Genomic DNA, 25444 nt, shown 5'->3' with positions numbered 1-25444 from the left:
GGGGGGGGTACATGTATGATATGCACAACTCGCTGGTAATTAAAATGGGGGATGAACATTTCATTGATCAACATACAGAATATCTTGGGAATGACATTTTTATGTAATTGCTACACATTGGGAGTAATCACAGAGTTCTGAAAGACAACCGGTACCATATGCATGTGTCAATGTTAGCACCAATTAGACACATTTCACAGAGAATAGATTAACTTTATCAGGATTGTCCTTCACAGAGTAATGAAAGGTACCAATACCACTTCCATGGCAAGCTGCACCTATAAGGGAAAAAACATGTCAGACCTTGCTAAATTAACACCAAAAACATAGCAAAACCATTTTTGGATTTAAATTTTAAATGAATTCTACAATATCAAAGGGAATTTTATTCTGTATGATTATAATGGTAAAAACGACAATTTAATGTCAATGTTCAGAATACCTGGTTAAATACCAGTATTTATTAGAGAAAATAAAAAGTTTGTAAAGTATAAGTTGAAGAGTTCACAAATTGAGTGCATTGTAGTTTACCATGCTCCCCTTTAGTGTTAACTGCAATGACAGCGCCATTGAAGTCAGGATAAAAATTGATGATAGGCTTAATTGAGAAAAGAGCTGCTTTTGAAGGGGCCATTCCACTCCCCATTAACTGCACAGCAGTGTACCTAAAATTAAACATGTGCGATAATCTGTATGGTTATAACATGTGCATATAGGTATTGTGATCCTGTGGTACAATAATGTAAAATGACATTTAAAAAAGTACAATTAAACTGGAGAAAAAAAATGTTAACTTACGATGGAAGAAATCTCATCATGATGTCTCCATCCCCAGTGGCTGCTGCTCCACCCATCTCATTCTGTGCGTAGGACCCAGCACCTACTATCGGGGAGTCTCCAACTCGGCTACACAGGAACAAAAAAATCATGGATAAATCAAATTTCAGAAACCCGCAGTTGATTATGCATTTTTCAGAAAAGGACAATAAATCTTGGGTATCTGATGATGGGATTTATTATTGTTTTATCAAATATCACAAAAAAACCAAGAGTCACAAAAATTAGCATCTTATTTCAATACCCAGGTATTTTGTGGTTGAGTCCATTTGTAGTTGTTCCAGAAACTACATGTCCATTTGTATCAACTGCCACCATTCCAATTGTGTCATGGTTCAAATAACCAATCCCCTTGTCCTTTCTGGTAGACTCTTCAAGTACGTTTGTACTTGGATGGTAAGGGCCACAACTTTTCTCAGGATCTGGACTGACATTCTGCAAAATAGATTGCTTTTAAAGTATGTTCATATTTGTAGCAAAACTATTTCACTTAAAAATATGAAGTATTGATATATAGCTTAATGCATTTCAGCAACCTTGGTGAAATACCCAATCTTCTAGATCATGTACTTGATTTTAAATATAAAATCATGGAGGTATGGTATATATTTTCACAGCTTTTTGATATTCTATCATTTGATACATGCATTTACATATAAAATAGCACAGTGTTACAGAAATGACATTTGGTGTACAACTGAATCAATCATAGGAGTGTTACCTACTGAAAAGCACTCTTAAGCAATTTAGGGGACCCGTTCATTACTGTAAAATGCATGTACAATGTTTATAAAAAAGAGTAGAAGCAACAAAGTTATCTTACAACTCTGTAGTTAGGCTGACAATTGTTTTCAATCCATTGTTTATACATTGTGTCTGACTTGTTTGAGCTTAGGTCACTTTCTTTAAAACCCATTTCCACTGCAAATTTGGTGGCTGAAAAATAGACAATGATGTATATCATATAGTTAAATGTAGTAATCAAGAGATAGTTCATTGTATCATCATACATACAAACTCTAGCTGTCATATATTATTTGGCAAAAAAATTATTGCCGACAATCATGCTGGTCAATTGTTGAAGCATATTACTGCTAATTTAACCTAGCAATCATCAATTATGACATTTTATATACCTAATTCCCCCGCAAGCAGTGTATGTCCAGTTCTCTCCATAACCATGCGTGCTACACTTATTGCAGAACTAATGTTCCTCAAACACCCAACAGAACCCACATCCATGGTTTTCCTACAAGAAATGATGTTTTTAAATACAGTGCACAAGTGTAAATTGAAGGTCATTTCTTTGTGAATTACACTGTTACAACAATGCAAGCAGTTAATTACGAAATAAATAAGTTTCTTTTTTTAACCCTGAAATGTAAGTTGTCAAATTTATTCTTTGATAATAGAAATATCAGAAAAGTTTATGAAAAATAAAGATCAACTGAGATATATATACCCATCCATTATCATGGCATCTAAGGTTACTTCTCCATCTTCATCTGGGTCGCTCCCTTCCCCAACCGAACCATCACATCTCAAAACTTCACACTTGGAGCAGCCTTTCTCAACGACATCTATAACACTTCCTCCGCGTAAAAATTCATTGTAACCTTTCAGTAAGTAGAAAAAAATGTATGATATGTGAAGAAAATATATATGACTTGTATCAATTATGATGTTACAGATGTTGATTTAAGTTAAACATAGACACAAAAAGCCTGTTGTTCTAAACCGTTTTGAAAAACAAATTGTTTGCATTATGCGTTCATCTAAAACTTATCATTATTATATGTACATGATTAAATTTGTTTTAAACCAGAGCACAGTTTTTGCTTTATCTCTCGGTACACGTACTACTCGCCCTATAAAAAAAATAAGACAGTCTTGAAATAGAAGCGTAGCGTTACCTGCTTCGGTTGCATTTGTAAATGGCCAGGTATTGACTACTATTGGCAAGCTTGAAAATGATGTTTGCACACAAATCGCTGCGAATAAACATATCCACAATCCTTGTGTGGTCGCTGACATTTTGTTCATCATGTGATCTGCGCCGATTGTCATGTGAAAGCGGAGCTAAAATTTTCAGAATGGATAAAAACGGGAATAGCAGAATATAAATTCCAGTCAAATGCTACATAAATTTTCGTAACTCTGATGCATATTTTAAATACAAAAATTCGTAAAATAAATATTGGACCAATCTTAGAATTTAAACCCAATGAAAACTTGTTAAAGACCTATTCTGATAACGTAAATATCCGCAGCCATTTAATCAGAAGGCGGTAAATATAAACACAAACTCTAAAGATGACAGCAGAAATTTTGATGAAGAATATTTACACATTTGCCAACATTTTGAGCCAAGCAGGAAGTGATATTGTAGCAAAATGGAACCACACATCTTTGAATAATGCATTTAATTGGGCTGATTACTGTATTAAGGTACAGGGAATATAAAAACCTTGATTGTATTAATATATTTGATTTATATTGATATACTGTATATTGACCATCCATCAGCCTAATCTTAACACTGACATAATGATAAAATACTTTCTTTGATTGTTCAGGTAGTGAGCATTCAAGAAAAAATACTTATAATTTTATAAACAAATAAAACAAGAGGTCCATTTTAAAATAGTTGTAAAAATTTAGTTATTTATCAGCAGTATAATCAATCTGATTCTATCAATCAGTTTATTTAATATTTTTTGTAGGTGTTTCAACAAATTGAAAATAAACCATACAGAGGAGAGATAGAGAAACATATGGCTTCTATGACACTTCATCTTCACCCTCCTTCCTGCCTAAAGCTTAGAGTGGAAGATCTTGGAAAAGCTAGAGTGATCTTAGAAAGGGTAATCATGTAGTATATATTTTTTGGCATGCTTTATCTGGTTTCAGATGCAGCAATTAAACTTAAATGTTCTCCTGGTGATAAATGAACAGGTTTTTTTTTTTTTGGGGGGGGGGGGGTAAGTTCATACATATACCAAAGGAACTTCGTAATATTGACCAAAGTTGCTGGAACGTAATGCAACCATAAGATACACATCACAGCCTCATGTGTCCTCCAGGGCACGGAGAAAATAAGTGAGATGCACATTGTGTACATTAAGCCTCATTAGGCAAAAAAAAAATATGTGTGTTCCCGGTTTCCCGACCTACCCTATTTTTCATGTGCGACCATAACACTTTTTATTCTAAATCCAGATTACCAACCATAATTAGAGTCTTTACAAAACCGAGTTGAAGAAAGCTGACCTACATACCCTATTTTAAAATTCATTGAAATAGGAAACACACATATATTATATTTTTTTGGCCTTAATAATCTCTGATTACAGTCTATGTTTTGTATCTATATTTAAGTTCTGCTATTTCAATTTTATCCAATTGTTCTAATTTCTTAAAAAACACTTGCTGTTTCAAGTGTGTTGTACTGACCAAATGAATCAAATTTCCAGACTTTGCTACAAAATCCCTTCCTACCTGAGAAATTATCTAGAACTTTGATAGAGCAAAAACAGAAAACCAAAGGAAATAACCTGGAACCAGCGGTATGTGGAATTTATCTACCAACATAAGTATTGATTCATAAAATAAATTGTAATTGCCTGAATTAATCATATGGATATTTTATAATGTGTAGAATAGGGCATCTATGGCAAGTGCTTTATTATACCCAGTTTTTGTGGTGCTAAGCTAATAAGGTACATGTAAATGGTGCACCAGTGTTTTGTTGGTAAATTCCCAGAATAAGTACAAAGTACCCATTATTTCATTCATGGTGTTGTTCTTTTTTTAAGTTTGTGCATTGCATATGCTTAATTTTTTGTTAAAGGAATGTCAGGAAATAGTCACAGAGGTTACACGTGTTTCAATGCTTATGAAGACCTTACAAACTGAAGAAGACTTGTACAGACAAACACAATTAATATCTGAAGCCACAGCATTGCTGTCTACTGTATTAAGTCTGTCATTGTGTTCTTCTAAATCACAGAGGTATGGATCCTGTTATGTTTTGACTAATGAGTGTTACATTCTTGTACATGTATAATAAATTTAAAATAATTAGTGTATTTATCATTTGTTGTATTCTCCTTCCAGGTTTGAATGCTATGTCTATAATTTGTTGTCAAGGTTAGCAAAGAAAGTGGGCAAACTGGTAACTCCTTTTACTTATCCTAATAAATTGACTTTTACTTTTGTAAAAAAAAAAATCATATTAATTTTTTTAATTGACTTTCTGATCATATACATGTAATTAGGTTAAAATGTACTTACATATATGCTCTAAACTGAATGAATAGTTCAAACCTGTTAATACATAACAAAATTAACTTCAACTTTGAATTGCCTGTCCATGTCATGATGCTTACAATAATTTTGAAGGATATAATTCTGAAGATGCTGTGTGTACTTCCATCTGATACAACCTATACAGATGGCCAGCTACAAGTTCTACACAACATCATAGTCAGGTGGCTCTCAGAACCACAAAATAGGTAACTATACCTATATAAACTTCCAAAATACATTCTCTACATGCTAAAGACTGCTTCTACCGGTACATGTACATGTATTATGTAGTAATTAAAACAAACAGGAATTGTTAAAGTATAGCTTGAATGTGATGCCAATCTTCTTATAGTTTGCCAAAATGTCAGATGTACAAGTATTTATTGTGACTTTTTTATGTATTAGTGTATTCTTCACTTTGTAAATATGAAGGCCATGGAGAGTAGTAATACATTATAGTAATATTGATTTACGAAGTTCATTTTTGTTCTACACACTTATGCAATACATTTATACAATAATGTACATATATTTACATTTGTAATTTCATTTTCTTATAGTAGATTCCTGGTCACTTCCAGCAAAGTTCTTATCCAGGAAGCTTGTAGATATCACACTGACCTCTGCCAGTCATATTTGGACCACATTGTTAGCTGGGCTGAAAGGTTGGAGCCAAGTTACAACGAAGATGATACAAATTTTTATTCATGGAGGTATGTAAAAATTTATGCATGTTTTCCAAAAAAGCATTTTAATGATTTTTATGTTTCTAATAAATCTGAAATTGAAATGACTGTACCCAACAAAATCTGTCTGTGATTTACCTGTAATTGTAAACTGAGTACTGTATTGTTTTTTGGTTTTTTTTACGAATAACCAGTGGAAAATTAGTTTTAGACAACCACTATCTGCAAGCAGACAGTCATTCAATTAATTTCATATAATCATACATTTTATCATGTCTCATAAAAAGGGTTTGCAACACTAGATAACTCCAAGTATAAGTTGCTTGTGGATCTATTTATTTATTTATTCACTGCACACATTCTACATATTATATAATGTAATGTTAAGTAAAGCTTATCCATATGTATTACATGCCCTGTTATATAATATTTGTAGGTACAGATGTACCGAGTCTTCTGAGAAGGGAAACGATCACAGAACTTTCGAAAAACTTTGTGAACACTTGGAAAACTTGCTGAATGTGAACAAACAGTGTCAGTTAACTGTGAAACACACTCTCCAGTCTTTGAAGGAAAAATCTTACTTCAATGTGTACAGTGATATCCTTAAAAGATTAAATCAAATTGCTGAATACTGAATATTAAAATCTAATTAAAAAAATTCAAACTTATTTTAAAATGACTCTTACTGAATTATTCCCTTACAAGCAATTTGTTATATTCAGTATGGTGAACTGTTGATATTCTGCTTTTGGTATTAATCTTAATGCCATGTTAAAGATTGAGACATGCTTATAAACCCATTACATGTACATGAAGTATGCATCTTTCTGTGGGTGTTTACAATAACAACAGTATTATGGAATGGTTATCTTGATTAAGGACTTCTGTCTACTTAATGCTACAGTGAAACTCAGTTATTATTATTAGTGAAGTCCTAGGGACCAGTGGATTTACTTCGTTATATTATAACGAATTTGTAATGCATGTATTGAATTGAACTTTATTTATTTTACAACGATTGATAAGCAAGTTCTACAACTTATTTTCATATCTCTCGTTGGCACGGATGTTAGTGCGAGGGGGGGGGGGGGGGGTCATTGGTGTGGGAAGAAGCCGGAGTACCCGGAGAGAACCCACGTGTCCAAGCGGGCGACCGCCATACCCTATCACATACAAACACTGTCGATCACGGCGATCGAACTCGGGTCGCAGCGTTGAAAAGCGAGTGCATTGTCCACTACGTTACTTGGACACCTTTACTTTATCTAGTGATTGATATTTGTGAATTTACCAATTCTAAATAACTTCTTTCATTTTAGTCGTTACTCTTTTAAAAATCATTAAAAAGATATAAAATACAACGTCTTCTTTTTGGATAATTCCACATACACTATAAAATTCAACGTTTTCGGGGTTTTTTTTGTGTGTGGATGATTTCATATACACAGGATTCTTATGATCGGGAGGTAAACAGCTGACAGATACTAACCCCCCCCCCCCCCCCAAAAAAAAAAAAAACCAAAACACAACACTCTGCCCCTGATAGGGTACTGATCACAAAGTTCACTGCGTTTCAGATCTAGAACTGCTGATTTTAATTATATTGAGACATGAAAAAAAAAACATATAAAAAGTAAACTTCGTATACTGAATAAATAGGAATGTGGCAAATACAAATGCAATAATTTCTAATTCTTTACAAATGCAACAGATCAATACAACGCTTTTTGCAAATTGGGTACTAATGCTATACTTATCTGTGAGCCCATTTTGGAGGTGAGGGAACGTTTATGTCAAGTTCAAGTGATAATTGCGAGAAACCTGCCACCATTCTTGTATTCATACCAAGAAATGTCTTTTCCTTTGTTGATGTGCGGAAAGTTTCTTTGCCGATTAAAGAAAGAGATCTGTAATTTGGTCCCCCATGTCCTCACAGTTCTTGCACTCCTAGCTGTAATACTGGTTGTCGGAAGTAAAGCTGTGGCGACTTCCAAGCTGGATGATTTCCCTTATGAAGTGGATCCTTTGGAAAGATACGGATTGTGGATAACTATATGTTTGTATTTCGTGAGACTTTCGATGCTATTGACGTTACCATTATCAATATTTAACTTTCTTGGACTCGCTCTGTACAATCTATATCCAGGAGCCCCGGAGTTCAAAGGCGCGCGTGTTAATGGCCCCTTGATATGCTTTAGAGTAGTCACGAAAGGAACTTGTTCGGACTTGGTAAAGAGAAATGTCGAGAGGAACATCAATATATGCAACGGTCTCGGATTAAGTAACTTTATATTTGAAATTGTGACCGACAGGTTCATTGGTCTTCCAAGAAGTCCATCGGTAAGAGAGATTGTGGTACCTTTCAATTACAGAACGGCAAAGAAAACGCTGTTCAAAGCGCGGGCTCTTCAGTACTGTTTGGATGACAGTGCTAACGATTTAAAAGACGAGGACTGGATCGTTCACCTCGACGAAGAAACAATTCTGACCAGAGGGTCAGTTATAGGAATACTCAATTTCATTGCAAAGGGAACGTCGAGTTTTGGCCAGGGTGTTATAACTTATGCCAACGAAGATATCGTATGTTGGATAACAACCATATTTGATCTGTCAAGAGTTGGGAATGACTATGGAATTCTACGATTTTGCATGAAGCATTTCAGAAAACCTTTATTCAGCTGGAAAGGAAGTTACGTAGTGTCCAACGTCGGAGCAGAGAGAAATGTTTCCTTCGATTTCGGAATCCATGGAAGCATTGCCGAAGACTGTTTCTTTGGTCTGATGGCATGGAAAAAGGGTTACTCGTTTGACTTTATCGAAGGCGAGATGTGGGAACGGAGCCCCTTTTCACTGACAGACTATGTAAAGCAGAGAAGACGATGGGTACAGGGTATAACTCTGACCTTCTTCAGTAAAGACATTCCATTCAAACAAAAGGTTGGAATATCCTTCAGCCTGTTGTCTTGGATTACCATGCCTTTAACAGCTTCCAACTCAGTGTTGGCGTTCCTATATCCTCTACCGATGCCCATCGTGTTTCATTTTCTTTGTGCGTTCATGGGCGGGGTCATGATGTTTCTTTTCGTCATCGGTGCCTTAAAGTCGTTTAATTATAAAAGAACTGGAATATGCAAGTTCCTCCTTATTTGCTTGGCTTCGGTTTTGCTTCTACCATGTTTTGTAATAACAGAAACCTGCGCGGTTGTATACGCATTCTTAACGTTTTCAACAATAGAATTTCACACCATCAAGAAAGAATGCAGGCCAAACGATGAAAACTATATGCATGGACAGCATACCATTTGCAATGTTTAAACAAAAAAATGTATTAAGCATTGTTTTATAAAGAAATTTGAATCAAAATTGCGTTCATTGTAAATTTGAGTAAGGCGTGGAATATTTGTAAGGAAGAAAGATTGATATTGTCATTTCTCTATATTGACAAGTATTGATTAGTAGTATTTAAGACCAACGTATTACAATTCAAAATATTTGATAAACACACTGCAAGTAACATTAATACACTTACAAAAAACTTGCACTTAACCCACCCAAAACTGTCCAGCCTAAAAACGAACGAAGGAAATAAAGGCACACATTAAAAAAGATTATAATTATAAAAAGTATATTTGATGTATCAGATTTAAGTAATGTTTTTGTTAAAAAAAAGTATTTTTTTGTATTAAGACAAAAATTTTCATACCCATGAACGGGGAAGAAGAAAAAGTGCATTGCTGAACGCGATGGAACAGAAATCGATTCAGATGAAAAAGGACGTGTTGGGGAAAAAAACCCTAAGACTCATTGAAACTGTAGATCATGCTGGGTACAGCCTTATAAAATGAGTTTGCTGTATCTTCTTATTATAGTAAGGTAAGATTTTTGTTTCATGAAGTACTTTTAAAGATTCCTTTAGTCTGTTCAAAAAGAGGAAATTAGAAACAGAGATGTAAATAAGTCTGGGAGTTTATTTTAATAAACTCAACGTTTAAATTTTTGCGTTTCTCTCTGTTATTATATTTTTGATTGAGATTTAAACTTTAAATTTTTTAATGTCAAAATTCATGAAACCATGTTATAGCTGTTTTCTCTACTTAATATATGATGTCATGTCGTAAAACATACCTAGTTGTATTTTGATGGTTGAAAAAGAAAAAAAAATCAAGTAAGGTTTGAAGATTACGTGGAGTTTTCATTCCCTGAATTTCGTTCCGAAAACTCTAAGTTAGGAAGATTTAGTCGATTTTGACACTTGTAAATCTATAATGATATACTAAAAATTGAGGCATATTTTTGGTAAATTTGTAATGTAAATCTAAAGAAATTTGAATATTGGGGGGGGGGGGGGGGTGGTGGTCTGGACCCCCTGACCCCTTTAGATCCGCACATTCTGTACACACATTTTATGTCACTATGTTTCAAAAAAAAGTGTGGCGTTAAAATAGAAGTAAAGTAAGTAACTGTTTTTAATAAAAAGTTTTGTCAAGGTCTCAACGGAATGTTTAGCAAATTCACAACAAGTGTCCAATATGGAAGATACGGACCGGAAACACGTCATTACGCACGTCAGTGCACTGAACGTCACATCAACTCTGGATGACGTTCTGAAGCCGAGGAAGTACGACCGGAGAATCAGACCTGGCTTTAAGCGTAATTTTTTTTTTTCCAAATTAAATTTAAACTTTTGGGATTCTTAAAGAAAAATTTAAAAAAATGTGTGTCATGTGTGATGATTTTAACCTATCATGTAGAAATGCATGCTTTCATAATTTTAGACACACCTGTGGTCATCTACACAGATATACTGTTAAGATCAATGGGACCAATTTCCGAGAAAGATATGGTAAGTCGCTTGTATGAAAATTCGGAAATATGCTCAAAATGTAAAATTACTTCCTATCTGCGAAATCATTGATTAGATTCTACACTATATGTATAGTTATATTATCAAACTTTGCTTGAAGTTTTAAAAAATCTTCAAATAGCCACGACCCATTTAGTATTGATAAACATTTTTAATGGTACGAATTGATTTTCTATTCTTAAATTTGAGAACGTACTGAATTTCTGAGTAAACATGATTTTTATTATAAATTACTAAATCTCTTATCAATGGTAAAAAGAATGACAAAATTTTATTTTCAAGTACAATTGATCCCAAGGTCAAAATGTATGGACAATTTCTTTTTTATCTACAGTATGTTCTTTTACAATATTCTTATTACAAAAAAGAAACAGCATCATTCATTTTAGTTAAACCGAATTTCTTCATCTGTAAACAGTTCATTACGGGAACAGTCAGCTGAATAACCGTGCTATATTGTGTACATCCGGGTCTCCGTCCTATTTGGAGAATTCATTTACTGTGGAGTGTTAAATGGGATTTTTACGCCATTTTGTTATTGGTTTCTTGTTCATTTATATTCGTAATCAGCATCACGTCCAAACATTTATTGTGTATTTTTTCTTTCCTGCCAGATGAATGAGCAACCATTTTTTGTATCAACGCTAACATAATGAACCTACGAAAAATTAATCCATCACCCCTCCGAATATCACATCATTAAAAGCAACGGTATACACAGAATTCGTCTCTGATTTCAATGCACAACCACTCTTGACTTCAAAAGCTTCTACGAATACTAAAATGTTATTAATGGTTTTGTCAATTACTGGACATCCTTTAATTAAATCTAGCGAAACACAAGGCAACTACACATACAACACACTGCAACACTAATATACCTTTTGGTTGGAAGTTCTTATCATCATTGCATGATAACAGTTACTAGGTACGCAGCACCTTACGTTTTTGAAAAAAGGGGGGGGGGGTTGGCAAACTCATCTGAGACTTAAGGTACCTCATTACACTTAAACTTGTACGTTTTAAGAAACTACGTCACAAGATGGCGATTTAACTGTTTTGTTGAATTGATTGTATCAATCGATTTGGTTGAATATCGTCATAGCTCAGTGGTTAAAGCACCAGGCTGCAGACCATGAGTTCAAATCCGCTTGGGTCTTTTGTGCATATCTACTGTAATAAATTTATAAAAATGTTATTTCTTACCTAAAATTGCACTATTTCGCCTACTTGACTTATCTATCATAATCAAGTTATTTTCTTCTGATTTGTGAAACTAGTTCAAGGTGTAGTGAGCCACCTTAATTTTTATTGAAAATCTGACGCAGGTCTACTCCATCGAGATTTACTTCAGACAGAGATGGATGGACGCCAGACTGGCGACTAACATGTCCATAGAGAACATTTCCCTGAACATCAAGGTCCTGGAGAGGCTCTGGTACCCCGACACAGTCTTCTACAACGGCAGACAGTCCTATCTCCACTTCATACCCACACCGAACCGCTTCATCCGAATCAGCCCGAATGGCTCCATGTACTTTTCACAGAGGTATCGAACGTAAAAATTATGAACACCGGGTTGTCGTTTATTTGCAAATTGTAAAAAAAAAAAAACCCATCAATTTTCCCAACTTTGTCTGGTTTTCTGAATCAGTCCTAACGGCGCTGTGTACATTTCACAAAGATATTTTACGTAATATAGAAAATATGAACTTAGGGTTGTGGTTTATTTTCCCAAATTAAGAAAAAAAAAACCTAACAGTTCCCCCAACGTTGTATGGTTTTCCGAACCAAGCCTAATGGCTATGTACTTTTTAAAGAGGTATTTTACAAGTAAAAAATATGAAAATGAAGTTTTGATTTAGGTATATCTTTACAAAGATGTTCATGGCGCTGTGTTTTGTATTTGTAATTTAAAAAGAAAGTTTAGTCCTCTCCGTTTTGGTATGATTTATGTAATAAAATTTAAAGGAATTGCTAGAAAATTGCTTGACATTAAATAAAAAGAAATTAATCGCAGTTGATATTACACAATGATATTGATATTCTTCAGACTGACGGTCAAAGCCATTTGTCAGATGGAACTACAAAATTACCCGCTTGATTCTCAAATTTGTGACCTCCAAATTGGGAGTTGTAAGTAATTACTATACAGGGACTTCGATATCTGAACAAAACAAGGGCAAAGAAAAGTCGTTGATTAAATAAAACAAACCGGAGTACCTTAAGGATGACGTTTCCTCAGAATGAAAAAAAAGTCCACTGATGATAATGAAAAACCAACTACTGTGTGTTATAGACGTTACATAGTAGTGTTATTCTTCACTTTCAAAAAGGTAGGTCAATGACCTACTTTTTGAGTTAATGGCCATTGAATATTTTTTGAAGATTCAAGAAAAATCCCTAAAAATTTTACACTATGATTGAGATTTTCTTAATTGTGAAAATAATACAAATTGCTTTTACAAATGAAATACAGTTTATGAATGGTAGTGACATTAAATAGATGCAAAGTATTAAGTTTTCATTCACAATTTTTATAGATATTCTAGTCCGAATTTCCTCTAACAGTTTTCAAATTACTACCCATTTTTGATTCAATATAACAAAAAACTGAATGATGATAATGCTAAAACACTAATAGTACTAAACTAAGTATATTGACCTTTCTCTGCTGCATAAAATTAACATGAGGTCAATGATCAAAATTTTGAGATATGGTGTCTTTTATCATTTTTAAGCATTTTTCAATTTTTTGTAGTGTGTGTCATGCGATTATCTAAACGAAAAAGCAAGATAAAACCAACAGAAAATATGCAAAATTATGATAACTAACAAATAAAATCTTAACTTTAAATTTTATAGTACTATCAAAAATATTTTAGTGGAAAACAAAATCTGAAAAATTTAGCCCAAATTTTCTCTGTTTCGCTAAAAGTCAAACTTTGTTAGAGCCTAATTCCATAATTTAGTAAAAATATCGATTGTTATGTTAATAATAATTCATTTTATAGATACTTTTTGTTTTTAAAACAAATTTTACTCATGAAATTCAACTTTTTAACAATCCGGATTTGAGAACTCAAACCCTGAGTAAACAACGTCCTTAAGTTTATTTAAGGTGTCCGAATAGGGCCATTTGCGTTAGCGCGCCATCGCGTTAAAATAAACGTTAATTTAAAAAATTTCCGGACATGACTTTCTACTAGACCGTGAAACTTGCAAAGTTGCGTTGTTGCGAAGGCGTGTTGTGCAAAGTTGAGTTGGCGCGGTGGCGGGTTTTGTGTTAGCGCGATGGCGCGTTTATCTAAACACGAAGTCGCGCTAACGCAAATGGCCCTCTCCGGAAACCATACTAATTGAAATACCACTTTTCTTATTTCCAGTTGCGTACTCTTACGACGACGTTGTCTACGCCTGGCGTTACGGTCCATTGAACTCAGTGCAGCTGGCCACTGATATGACCATGTCCCAATTTGACCTCATTAATTATTCAGCCACATCTTTGAATTTTTCAAGGAAAGGAGGTAATTTCGATATAGATTGTTATTGAATATAAGTTGCTGACCAGAAATTGTACATGTATTTCATTGTTTTTAAATTATCTGATGTTAAAATATAGCTCAATAAATTACACTGCTGATAGACAACTAATGATGAAAAATCAAAACGTAAACTTTTGGACACAAATTCAACGAGAAGACTTAATGCGTAATGAATATTGAATAAAAAATATTGTTTATTATCCATTTTTTTTTTTTTTTAATGAACAGAATATAAAATACTGCAACAGTGGTACTGGTTGCTTAGAAAGACTTTGCCTTCAAGTTTTTAGTGGGCATAAAAATAAAAGAAGCATAAATCTTTTAAATGCGTAAATACATACCTACAGTTATTAGAACATGTAATGAAAAAGGAGATTGTTTTAACATTAAATGCTTGCATAACTTGAAATGAAAATGAGATTCAGTTTATTTTTGGGGGCAAACATTTTAAATTTTAAGAAAGGAGGAATTATATGAATATAATACATATAATATGTTCTGCTTGTCAACTGTTACAATTAAGAGACCCACGTGTATTGTTTATTACCGGTACATTGCAATCTTTGCAGGAATTTATAATTCTATACCAGTTTTCACAGTTAACATATCAAAGTATCCAGACGGTCGTTGTCCATCGCTAGATTTTATATTTATTAATCATTTCTTTGAATTTAACCTTTTTATCTGACAGATGTTCACTCCTGTTTGATGGTGCGCTTCGGTCTCCGGAGACACACGGGATATTTCCTAATCCACGTGGTGACTCCGTGTTCCTTGCTGGTTGTTTTGTCGTGGGTCTCGTTTTGGATTAATAGAGAGGCCACGGCAGACAGAATAGCTCTAGGTATTATATAATGACTTACTCTTGGATTAACTTCATTTTATCAAAGAGACGATAATCCGCACGTTAAATGGAAATAGCTGATTTTGTCGGTTGCCTAACATACTGTAACCGTTGTCATGTACAAATTTTGATTATCAATAATCTAAATTTTTGTAAAGGACAATACCGTACAGTGCAATACAGCAATAATATTCGCGTGCAATATCTGCAATGTTCATATTTATAACAGGTCACAGGTTCAGAAGCACGTTAATTATAATTAGAATCAGTTAAAATCATTAGCACGTGCAGATAGCGAAATGGAGTCTTGGCATGCAAATAAAAGATATTTTACAGTATTTCATCATGGCACTGATACACACAGGTACTACAACAGTATTGACCATGACCTTTCTCGCCCTCGACACCCGCGATGAACTTCCTCGCGTCACGTACGCCACTGCCCTTGACCTGTACGTCGCCATGTGTTTCATCTTCGTTCTATCGACTCTCGTCCAGTTTGCAATAGTACACCTGTTTACCAAGAAGGGACACAGTGATACTTGTACGTCTCCGCCATATGTCGATAGTTCCGACGACGAAAACGTGCCTGTAAGTCTATTTTTATACTCTCGTCAAGTCAGTACGTAGCGCAATGCATGAGCTATTTGACAAAAGATTTTTAATTTGATATATTAATATATAGCAAAAAAAGACACTCATTTCTAGTTTTGTAGACACCCCCGGCCAAGGACCGCCGAGAGAATCGCCAGTACAGAGCAGAATGTCCACAAAAACCGAGTGTTTGTTACCAGGAAAGAGAGCCGCATGAAAGTTTGGTTCTCCAGCTTAAAGTTCAAAGGTCACAAATCTCAGAAACGAGGCCATGATGAAGCCAATAGTGTCAGTCAAATCGATAAGGTGTGCAGATGTGCATTCCCGATTACCTTTGTGATTCTTAACATTGCTTATTGGTCCTTTTACCTAACCCGAAAGGAATTCGATTTTTAATATTTAATGCATAATGTCATTTTAATTTAGATTTTTTTTATATTCAAGAGAATTGATTTTTTTTCAATATAAAATGTAGATGATGCAAATGTATGTAGTTAATGTCAATATTTTAAAAAAGAACGTGTACCATCAAAAATATATAATTGTTTTATTTGAGTAATATATTTGTTAACGAATAATATCATAGATACTAATGAATATATTTTGTCAAACAATTCATACGTTCAAACACACACATATATGTACAAGTCAATGATATGTACTTTTATAAATGTAACAGTGATATAACAACTTTGTACTTTAAAATCAAGTACAACATAAACAAATAATCAAAAAAAGAAATTAATACACAATAATTATTATATTTTTAGGAACAAATATACCAGAGTGTAAATAATTTGGTCTTAAATATCACATATTTAAAATCCGTTCCTTGATAACCGTTGAGTTATTTTTTGACACACATGAATTATGAATTATGAATGGGGTCAAGTAAATCACATTAAAATTGTTTCTGAAGATGTAAATATTTAGTTGAAATGACGTAAAACCACTGAGGATGTCAAATAATTATGAGGTTAATGCAACAACTGAAAAACAAACGACCTGTCCGCTCATTTGTACTTGGTTGGCACAGACGACTCCAGATTCCTGCAATTCCGGCTGGTGTTTGTGTCTTGGCTTAAATGTGCGCTGAACCCTGTGGCATAATGGAGACAAAAATATTAAAGAAAAACGTAGACACTTCACTACAGTCGATGTTACGGCACCTGACTGCCTACGTCAATATTTAGCCTTCTGACGTTTGTTCTTCACAACAAAATTATATAATGGATTTTCTTAATTGTTTGTCAACATGTCAAACTCTCGCGTTATTAATAATATTTTGCAGCATGAAACATTTATAAATAAACACCGTTCTCCGTTGTTTCATTTTTGAAGAAATGTGTGGTTTGCTATATGCCATTAATCTTCGATTGTTAAACGTAAAAGTGTTCAAGTAGAAACCACTACTAGTATTGCACAATTTTGTGTGTGTTTTAAAATCATTAAATGTTCATGCGTTTAATTAAATCTTATTTTACCCTCATCACCTTGATAACAAGACAAAATGAAAAAAAAACTACTGTCAATATACAACGAACAAATAAAGAACACATAAAGCAGATATGGTTTCGGTAGTTAACAAAATGCAGTACGAAACTAAAACAAATCATAAAGAGTGCTTCAAAAAAAAAAAGGAAGGACAAAATAAAGAAAATTGAAGCAGAGATGTCTAGAAATTGGAAAGAAAAAGTCCATAAATTGAAATTAAACCGAATAAGTATCATGCAGTTCGAAGTTTCGAGAAAATGGTACAACAACAGTGTGTTGTACGTTATACCTATACAGTTTTATACTCCGCCATTAACGAATCTTCAACGTGTGGCTCAAGATCCTCTAGGATAGTACACATCCTAGCTTTGGGTGACTAAGTCAAAAGCGGTCAATGTTAAACATGGTTTTGTTCATTGTGTAACAGTCTTAAATTATCTATGGTCGTTGTCCTTATCATACAAGGATACTTGCCTCATTGCCGTACTCCCCCTCGCCCTCTACAGTTGCGGCGAAAACAGCATCGTGCACAGAGAGGTAGATTTGGGAATCGTATTTATCCGTGAATCCCGTGGCTTCAAGAACCTGCCAAACTTCATCTAAAAGCAAAGTATAAATGTTAAAATTATGAAAATCTAGGCTTGAAATGAAAAATGTGATGATACATTATGGTATAATGGTGGTCATCGTTGCTCTTACCTCTTACTGCTGCCAGAAACACTATTGTTCCTACCGACTTGTATTCTTCAATAACCTACAAGAAAATTTGAACCGTCAAAAGTTCTGTTGCCAGATTGAGTCAATTAAAATCTACTCTCTTTTTATATCTTAAAGGTCAACATACCTGTTTAAGAACCTTGCTTCCGACAGAGTCAATAAAACACATGCTAGAACAGTCAATGATCACGTGATGTATATATCCGAAGTCTTTATTGCCGGGTTTTACACTTCCATTCCGTGACCTTATACTACCCCCGTTGCTCTGGAGATCCGTTGTACTACTTCTTTGACTCATGTCTCCAGAAGAACCGTTGCTAATCGTCATTGATACGCTTATGTGTTCACTTCCGCTTCCGGAGGAAGTCATAGGCGGTTGGGGATCGACATGGCTGTAAGACCCAAGGAACAGAGAACTCTGGCTCTGAAATAGTCAATAATTTGACCGCTACTTTTATAATTCAAATTTATTAGGACACAGTGGAAAAAAGAATCATACGTGACAACACAACATGAACGCTTAAATTAAATAACTAACTTACCACTCTGCGAAATTCCAGAATGGATCCAAGGCGTTTGATTTGTTTTCTTGCTCTTTCTGGTTTCAGGCCTACAATCTGGAAAACCTGTTTCACAAACATGTCCCCGTTTGCATAGTAAAGAGGGGAGTTGAAACCAATCACCCTTATGCCGAGTTGTGATTGAGTCTGCAAAAGATGACAATAAAAATGATAAATACAGATGCCTCTTACTAGATAAATGCTACTGCTATCGATTTTTTCCCCATAAATTTCTTCTCGTTTACATACCTTTAGATATTTCTTGTCGTCTGCAAACATTTCCATATCAGGAATCTTTTGCAAAGAAACAGCCTTGGCACTAAAATGAAAAAAAAATAAGAAAATTAAATGAAGTTTATTTAATTTTTAAAAAAAAGCTCTTTATATTTAATATATGCCAGCAATCCAATCAAGCATTTCTGACGACCGTTTTACCATTGAGTTCTGACGACTACAGTGAGGAAGGAGAAGATGAGCCCCACCCACAGTCCGAGGTCCACGTACAGAATGACCACCGCCAGGAAAGTCACCACCCAGATGATCTGGATTCATTAAATTGACATTGTAAATTCAAAGTTCAAATCTTTTGAAGTCACAAAATCCATACACTACATACATGATTATTTCATTCATTGAGTTTGGATAGTAGTTGTATTACACACAAATTTCGCCTGAAGACAATCAATTTAGTTACTATTTCATTTGCTTCAAAAGAATGGTGTTCGTATAATATTCATTTCTTTTAAAGTGATATTAGTACTTTTTCTTAAGTTTACCTAATTACTGTACACCTTAAATGTTCTTCATCGCTGAATATAATAGCACGATTTACACTATATTTTTTCACGAAGAAGTCCGAACAGAATGTTAAGTTAATCAATTTATGAGTTATTTTATCTATGAATGGCGTTAGCATTTTTTTCTGAATAGCTCGATTTTATTTGAAAAGTTTGTATGGAGAGGCTTTATTATAAATAAATGTACTTGGACCAGCAGCTATTTGATATTTAATACTAGAAACAGGTGTGAGCTATATATTGTCATAAATCGATTCTGGAACTCTAATCCATCACGTGACTTGCTGCTTTATATCTCACAACGGGCGTTTAATAAAAGCCAAAGAGTTACTAGATAGTTTTTTTCTATTTACTTACACAGTCATATTTGGAGATTTTCCAGAGGTTCTTCAACTCGAGGACTTGCAAAAACATGCTTCTTAATGCAACCATGATAATGGAGGACAAAACACACTAGAAAAAAGGATAATGTGAATCATACTTGCAGCAAAATTAATGTAAAATTAGCATGTTAATAATGGTAAAGCATGCAACACCAGGTCTACTTACGTTAGGTAGAGATTCAAACAATGGCCCAATCAGAATGATAACAACCAACACAAGTGATGCAGAGAAAAGGCTCGTGACCTGCAAGAATAAAAAAACGGGTCAAATTAATACCACAGCTGTCGAAAAGATGTAGGCTTTTTAAAGATAAACTTTTCTTTATTTCTATACCTGCGTCCTTCCCCCGGCAGAATCTTGCACAGATGACCTAGAAACCGATGCAGCAAATGGATAGCAGGAGAAAAAAGATCCGAAAATGTTACCAGCACCATATGCAATGAGCTCTTGGTTCGAATCCATAGTGTAGTTGTGTTTCTTGGCCATCAGGGCTGCAAGTGACACCGATTGAGCAAACGCAACAACAGCGATGATGATGGCATCGCTGATGTTCTCAAAAGCACTCTTCAGATTTGGAATTTGTGGTTCAGGCAATCTATTGAGATCATTTTTGTGTGCATAAGTGGAAGATAAAACTCATCAGGGTGCATCTAAATTGATTTACATGTAAATGTACTTACCCTGCTGGAATCTTTCCAACAATTTTGACGTCATACTCTGTTTTGAAGTTGAAAAAATACGACAAAAGTGTACCCGCTACAACCTAGAAGAAACCAATTTTCCAAAGTGAAAGACAAGCTTATAATTTAGTCCAAGCAAATACAGCAATGAAGAATAAGCGAGGCAATTACTCACTACTAAGAGCTCAATGGGAACTGGAATCTTGAGTTTATGCTTGAATCGCTGATTGATGTGAACTTTGACTATGTACAGAATCACCATGCAAATAGCAGAGATGATGACGGTGACGTAATTTGTTTTGGCAAGGTTTTCAAAAATGGCCTTGTAAGTCTGGAGAAACGAAAATATAATTATGCAAATGAGTTCTCTTGATAAAACTGCAGTATAATACGCAATCAAACATTTGATTCAGATATGGACAATTTAGTCAACTTACGTAAATGATTTGGAAGAGGTTTGGAAATCGGGGGATTTTCAATCCGAACACGTATTTGACTTGACTAGTAAAGACATGAACAGCAGCTCCGGTGGTGAATCCGCTGACTAAAGGATCCGACATGTAGGTAGTCACTAGTCCAAGTCTACAGACACCAAACAGCACCTACAAAGGATACAGATTGTCAATTAAATAATCATTCTTTTTTATCCAAATGTTTTACAGCATAGAATGTTTCATGACTATATGATGCGTCTTATAGCTAATATAATTACATATATGCATTTAAAATACCTGGACTACTCCCACAAGAAAACACATCGAAGAAGCTAGTGCTAGTTTCTGCATGGTCAGATTGTCGACGGTCGACTCGATTGTCGGAACGAATGTTGTCGAAAATATAGTGTCGTTCAGGCTTGCTGTGTCGTTGAGGTCGCCAAGGTAGGAGTTATTGGTGGGAAGACTAGTCGGAGAGAGGGAGTTGGACTTTGGCAATACAATATTGGATACGACTGATCCTGTCATCAAACTGACTACAGCAACAGTACCTAGAGGAGAAGAAAATACTTGTGACGATCCTTAATCCCATTGGAAATAAATAATTTGAATTCTATTCAGAATTTCAATTTTAAATACCTACCCATTGATATATGTCGAGATGTTCCGAAGAAAAAGTAAATAAGAACGGGGAAGAACGCCATATAGAGTCCTACAACAGGAGGCATATCTGCCAACATGGCATAAGCCATGCCTACAAACAAAAGATTGCACTACAATCTCTTAACAAAGTCATGATATTTTTAAATAGTTGCCATAAAAACATGGTCTTGATATGTTTTGTTATATTGTGCATGCAGATGAAAAATCATATTGATGATAATATTGACTGTAGTTGCAGCCATCTAAAATCTTACCTTGAGGAAGCTGCATGATCCCCACCGTGAATCCAGCAATGACGTCATTAGGCAGATCCGTCCTTATCTTGTATTTTCTGTAAATCCTCAAGAAAGGTAGGACTTTCTCTAGACATTTTCTCTTATTAGAACAATTCACTAGATTTCCGGCGGTCTTCTTGCACTTTTCCGGAAACGTGAGAACCGGCTCCTCTTTTCGGTACTCCTTCCGGAATGCTGAGGTATGGTACGGCTTGACTTCGTCGTTACCGGAGTATTTCTTTTCAGTGTTGGATAACTGATCGGGGGGAATGTCCCCTAGATTCATTTTAAAGGTGCTCATTTGAGCGTTTGTTTACAAATGGGCAGTCGGTACAAAGTGGTCGATCTGGAAGAAAAGGAAAAAAATATATATATATATTCTGCAGGGACAACATATTTGTGTTCTTACTTGCTACGCATGATTATCCTTAATCAAGGCACTCACCTGCTCAGGTAAATCGATCTGATGGATTTAGATTTAGTTTGCAGACTGTTGTATGTCAACAAACTTATAAGGTTTGTGTTGTGAACATTAATGAATTACATTTTTCCTTTTATAGTATTTTGTGTTAATAACAGAAGGAGTGGACGTGACGACTTAACTGTAGATCAGTTTCATAAACAACACGGTTTAATATTACTTTAAGTTTGATCTTTCAACTCAAAGCCAAACTTTCACGAGTCTTGTCGTTGAAAAAAAATCAAAAACGTATTCTAGTTTTAAAATGAACGACTGGTAATTTGATATCTTTATTTGTCACTGACATTACGTAAACTTTGAAATTCTATTCTTGAACACTGTGTAGCTCTTTAAAAAGGTAAACAGCTATTCATCGTGCAGAAAATGTCAAATTGATCTTGATTTTTGATTTAGTTACATAAAATATTGATTTAAGAAATTGCGAAAAATTGCAAGAATTGTTCAATAAAAACAAAAGCCAGTGTTGATCTGTCAACGCTCAAAAGGCTTCTAAAACCTATGCAAGTCTGAAATATGATATCAAAATAATTTATTTGTTTGTTTGTTTTCATTTCTGTTTTTTTAAAAGAAAAATCAAAACATATTTGGTTATTTATTTCAATTGAAGTTTAGTGGATTATGACGTAAACAAGTTGAAATTAGGTCAAAATTTAAAGAAAAACATTTTTTTGCCAAGCACTTTTTAAAAATTATCATACATGCGGGGTTAAAACACTACTTTACAGTTGTCGGCAATTTGCGTCTTTGTAGGTCTAACTGATGTGCACGTGCACACGCGCGTGGCAATCTATATACATGTCTCTGATGTAAGGATGCATTTTTCTTATTTAACAAAACTATTTAGCAAACTGTGCTTTTATCGTGCGAATGTTTATTGCTCAACCAATCAATTGAGAAAAAAGCAATGAAAAAAAATCGTATATATACATAAATCTATGTAACATGTTTTAGAAATTACCTTTAGTAAGAAGAGTGATCGAAGTAGCCAAATTGTAACAAAGAATTATGCTGATCTTTCATCAGCTAGCGTCTTTAATAGTTAAGACATGACATGACGTCTGCATCTTGCAGCTTAAATATGACCAAACGAGACAGAATATTAATTAGAGTTTCCCAATGTCACTTTTTTTTTAAATATAAATTTCCGGCGCAAATAATTATATGAGCACAGACATGATTGATAAGTGGATAAACCGCGACGGCCGTCTTTGAAAATTATTTTTTTTGTTGATGCACCTTTGCGATAGGTTGTATACAAATTACCATTACAACTGTCTAATATTCAATTTGTAGATCTTCTCTTTTTACCTTTGAATCTACTAAGGATGTCCTTTCTCACATAAGTCTCGTCAATCAAAATAATATATATAGCGTGTGCACGGCAGGAATGGATAATTACATCTTGTGTACATGGAATCCTGCAGCGTATCTAACTCTTGTATGATGGCTTTATACCGCATCAAATCGATCAATGAAAGAAAACCAACATACATGTATGCATGCATTACCAATCTCCCCGAAAAAAAAAACATGTCATCCTCGGCGCTGATAACTCGCTTGGAGAGCAAATTGGCCAACAAATTACCCATCAGATAAAACAACAAAGTAATTCAGTTCCAAAATTTAAAAAATTTCTTTGTCTTGATACAGAGCTCTTCTTCACAATAAGATAAATATAGTCCAAAAAACGGTTATGACCATTTATCCCCCTTAACGTGAACACAGCAATGATACAATGTAGCAGGTGATGTTGACATACAGTATACATTTGACTTACTTTTTTACGTTTGTGCTTTCGGAAGAGAAATCTTAGGACACTTGTCTCCATGCTCAAGAGAGTATATTCACCTCATGTTTCCCACTTTGTGGCAAATGTAACAGTGGGCTATAGATAACACGTGGAAGCCCTATATGCTACTCACACGAACAACACGAAATTTGATATAAGCACAAAATAAAGTTTACGGTTTAATGTGAAGAAAAATCCATACTTTGACAAGCTGTTGAACCTTGAGCATTTTGCTGCTGACGCAGCTAGCCTGTTCAAACCGGAACTTGAACGTTCTGGTATGTATATTCAACGCGATTAGAACATTCTCCGATTAGGTTCCTATAATCACTCGCGTACATTTCAACACCGGCACATATTTTATTTTTGTGATAAAGGCGTACATAAATAAAACTTTCGATGAAAATTGAGAAAAAATTTTTGTTCTAAAGAGGTTTATCTATCAGCCGATCGATCGATGATTTCATTCACTGTTCAAACGTGACAAGGGAGACAGTATTAAGTGGTACAAACTGATAGGCTGTTAATGTTATTGCATTTCAAAAAAAAAAAGAAGGTTGCAACGCGTTAAGTAATTGATCACATAAGTACAACCTAATTATACGATAATGTAAGAGAAAAAAAAAACTTCACCGGAAGTGTTTAACAGTATAAACCGTATCATTTGTTATACATTGTATGTAAAGTAGATATATTAGAAATCAATGTATGCAGCATATGGAGCAATTTTATACTTGTATCAAGTGACAGTCTGTATTATCTATGCAACTAACTGGCAACTTAATAATGGCCCCCCCCCCCAAAAAAAAAACAAAAAAAAAAAACACCAAAACAACACCCCCCCCCCCCCGAAAAAAAATCAAAAAACGGAAAAAGATCTAGAAAACCTAACTAGATTTTGAATGTATCTTATTACCTGGTACAAGATTAACATACATATATAAGTCACAAAATGTATATCGCGACTGTCTGAAAGACGACCTTAACCCTGTATCACTTGACATTTTCTCACAAAACAAAAGAAAAGTCAAAACGTTGCAATTCTTCATTCGTTTCAGAAAGTGTTCCTTTGATACAAATTTATTTTATCGATCAATATCAATTTAAACGACGATTTTAATTTCAATAATGATTGTTAAATGTAGCAGGGTCTGTTCAGAATCTTCGAAGAAAAAATTGCTTGTGTATGTATATTGCCATAATATAACTAAATACCCCCTCTCCTTTGAAAATAAAACAAAATCACACCAATCCATAAAGAAAAATGATTAATCGCCTAAACGAAACACACAACATATATCTGATAAAGTCATCTAAATACCTATTTGAAGAAAATCTGTTCCTTAAGCAGATGTCCCAATTAGTCAGACCAAAAATGAAAACTGATTCTTTAATGCATATCTTCTCACCTATATGCAATCGGCTCATTAGACGATTAGCAGAAAAATGTGGATACAAATTATTTTGTCAATTACACAGTCAAAAAGAA

General features: G+C 34.4%; 4 protein-coding genes across 8 annotated transcripts; 2 read left to right on the top strand and 2 right to left on the bottom strand.

Moving 5' to 3' along the window:
* Position 1: 1 nt before the first annotated feature.
* Positions 2-2912, bottom strand: LOC128192598 (N(4)-(Beta-N-acetylglucosaminyl)-L-asparaginase-like). Its single transcript, XM_052865391.1, has 8 exons — positions 2751-2912; positions 2300-2453; positions 1974-2086; positions 1661-1773; positions 1082-1272; positions 799-906; positions 532-665; positions 2-278 (listed from the first exon to the last, which is right to left on the bottom strand). Exons 1-8 carry the CDS (start codon positions 2902-2904, stop codon positions 184-186), a joined length of 1062 nt encoding a protein of 353 aa, XP_052721351.1. The 5' UTR covers positions 2905-2912; the 3' UTR covers positions 2-183.
* Positions 2913-3107: 195 nt separating this feature from the next.
* Positions 3108-6502, top strand: LOC128155591 (uncharacterized). Of its 2 annotated transcripts, none has more exons than XM_052817369.1 (8): positions 3108-3285; positions 3561-3701; positions 4311-4403; positions 4688-4848; positions 4954-5011; positions 5239-5351; positions 5709-5858; positions 6268-6502. In XM_052817369.1, the coding sequence occupies exons 1-8, from the start codon at positions 3151-3153 to the stop codon at positions 6467-6469; spliced, it is 1053 nt and encodes a 350-aa protein (XP_052673329.1). In that variant the 5' UTR covers positions 3108-3150; the 3' UTR covers positions 6470-6502. The 2 variants fall into 2 exon arrangements, with proteins under 2 accessions (XP_052673329.1, XP_052673328.1); XM_052817368.1 differs by having other exon boundaries at positions 3109-3285; positions 5706-5858.
* Positions 6503-9651: 3149 nt separating this feature from the next.
* Positions 9652-16422, top strand: LOC128155672 (gamma-aminobutyric acid receptor alpha-like). Of its 2 annotated transcripts, none has more exons than XM_052817493.1 (9): positions 9652-9707; positions 10312-10484; positions 10610-10677; positions 12027-12247; positions 12752-12834; positions 14085-14225; positions 14935-15087; positions 15452-15678; positions 15796-16422. In XM_052817493.1, the coding sequence occupies exons 1-9, from the start codon at positions 9676-9678 to the stop codon at positions 16075-16077; spliced, it is 1380 nt and encodes a 459-aa protein (XP_052673453.1). In that variant the 5' UTR covers positions 9652-9675; the 3' UTR covers positions 16078-16422. The 2 variants fall into 2 exon arrangements, with proteins under 2 accessions (XP_052673453.1, XP_052673454.1); XM_052817494.1 differs by having other exon boundaries at positions 15804-16096.
* LOC128155670 (solute carrier family 26 member 6-like) lies at positions 16212-24103 on the bottom strand. 3 transcript variants are annotated; one of them, XM_052817491.1, is made up of 18 exons: positions 23944-24103; positions 21665-22031; positions 21391-21501; positions 21045-21298; positions 20751-20915; positions 20489-20644; positions 20314-20396; positions 19967-20228; positions 19799-19876; positions 19607-19702; positions 18888-18994; positions 18702-18771; positions 18435-18599; positions 18020-18316; positions 17875-17929; positions 17650-17774; positions 17465-17551; positions 16212-16780 (listed from the first exon to the last, which is right to left on the bottom strand). In XM_052817491.1, exons 2-17 carry the CDS (start codon positions 21984-21986, stop codon positions 17465-17467), a joined length of 2433 nt encoding a protein of 810 aa, XP_052673451.1. In that variant the 5' UTR covers positions 21987-22031; positions 23944-24103; the 3' UTR covers positions 16212-16780. The 3 variants fall into 3 exon arrangements, with proteins under 3 accessions (XP_052673451.1, XP_052673450.1, XP_052673452.1); XM_052817490.1 differs by lacking the exon at positions 23944-24103 and adding an exon at positions 22131-22253; XM_052817492.1 differs by lacking the exons at positions 17465-17551; positions 23944-24103 and adding an exon at positions 22131-22253.
* Positions 24104-25444: the final 1341 nt, after the last annotated feature.

Source organism: Crassostrea angulata, chromosome 7 (assembly GCF_025612915.1).
Source record: "Crassostrea angulata isolate pt1a10 chromosome 7, ASM2561291v2, whole genome shotgun sequence".
In the NCBI taxonomy this organism is placed as follows: domain Eukaryota; kingdom Metazoa; phylum Mollusca; class Bivalvia; order Ostreida; family Ostreidae; genus Magallana; species Magallana angulata.
This window is presented reverse-complemented; position numbering and strand designations above follow the sequence as displayed.

Excerpts from the sequence above, each read along its gene's own strand:
- LOC128155591 (XM_052817368.1), top strand. The coding sequence starts at position 3,151 with ATGACAGCAGAAATTTTGATGAAGAATATTTACACATTTGCCAACATT. Across the intron at positions 4,404-4,687 it reads GAAATAACCTGGAACCAGCG|GAATGTCAGGAAATAGTCAC; the intron begins GTATGTGGAATT and ends TTTTTGTTAAAG. Across the intron at positions 4,849-4,953 it reads TGTTCTTCTAAATCACAGAG|GTTTGAATGCTATGTCTATA; the intron begins GTATGGATCCTG and ends TTCTCCTTCCAG.
- LOC128192598 (XM_052865391.1), bottom strand. The coding sequence starts at position 2,904 with ATGACAATCGGCGCAGATCACATGATGAACAAAATGTCAGCGACCACA. Across the intron at positions 1,774-1,973 it reads ACTGCTTGCGGGGGAATTAG|CCACCAAATTTGCAGTGGAA; the intron begins GTATATAAAATG and ends TCTATTTTTCAG. Across the intron at positions 907-1,081 it reads CTCAACCACAAAATACCTGG|CCGAGTTGGAGACTCCCCGA; the intron begins GTATTGAAATAA and ends GTTCCTGTGTAG.
- LOC128155670 (XM_052817491.1), bottom strand. The coding sequence starts at position 21,986 with ATGAGCACCTTTAAAATGAATCTAGGGGACATTCCCCCCGATCAGTTA. Across the intron at positions 20,397-20,488 it reads TTCCCATTGAGCTCTTAGTA|GTTGTAGCGGGTACACTTTT; the intron begins GTGAGTAATTGC and ends GGTTTCTTCTAG. Across the intron at positions 18,317-18,434 it reads TTCTGGAATTTCGCAGAGTG|AGCCAGAGTTCTCTGTTCCT; the intron begins GTAAGTTAGTTA and ends TGACTATTTCAG.
- LOC128155672 (XM_052817493.1), top strand. The coding sequence starts at position 9,676 with ATGAGTTTGCTGTATCTTCTTATTATAGTAAG. Across the intron at positions 9,708-10,311 it reads TATCTTCTTATTATAGTAAG|TTTTGTCAAGGTCTCAACGG; the intron begins GTAAGATTTTTG and ends TTTAATAAAAAG. Across the intron at positions 14,226-14,934 it reads GAATTTTTCAAGGAAAGGAG|ATGTTCACTCCTGTTTGATG; the intron begins GTAATTTCGATA and ends TTTATCTGACAG.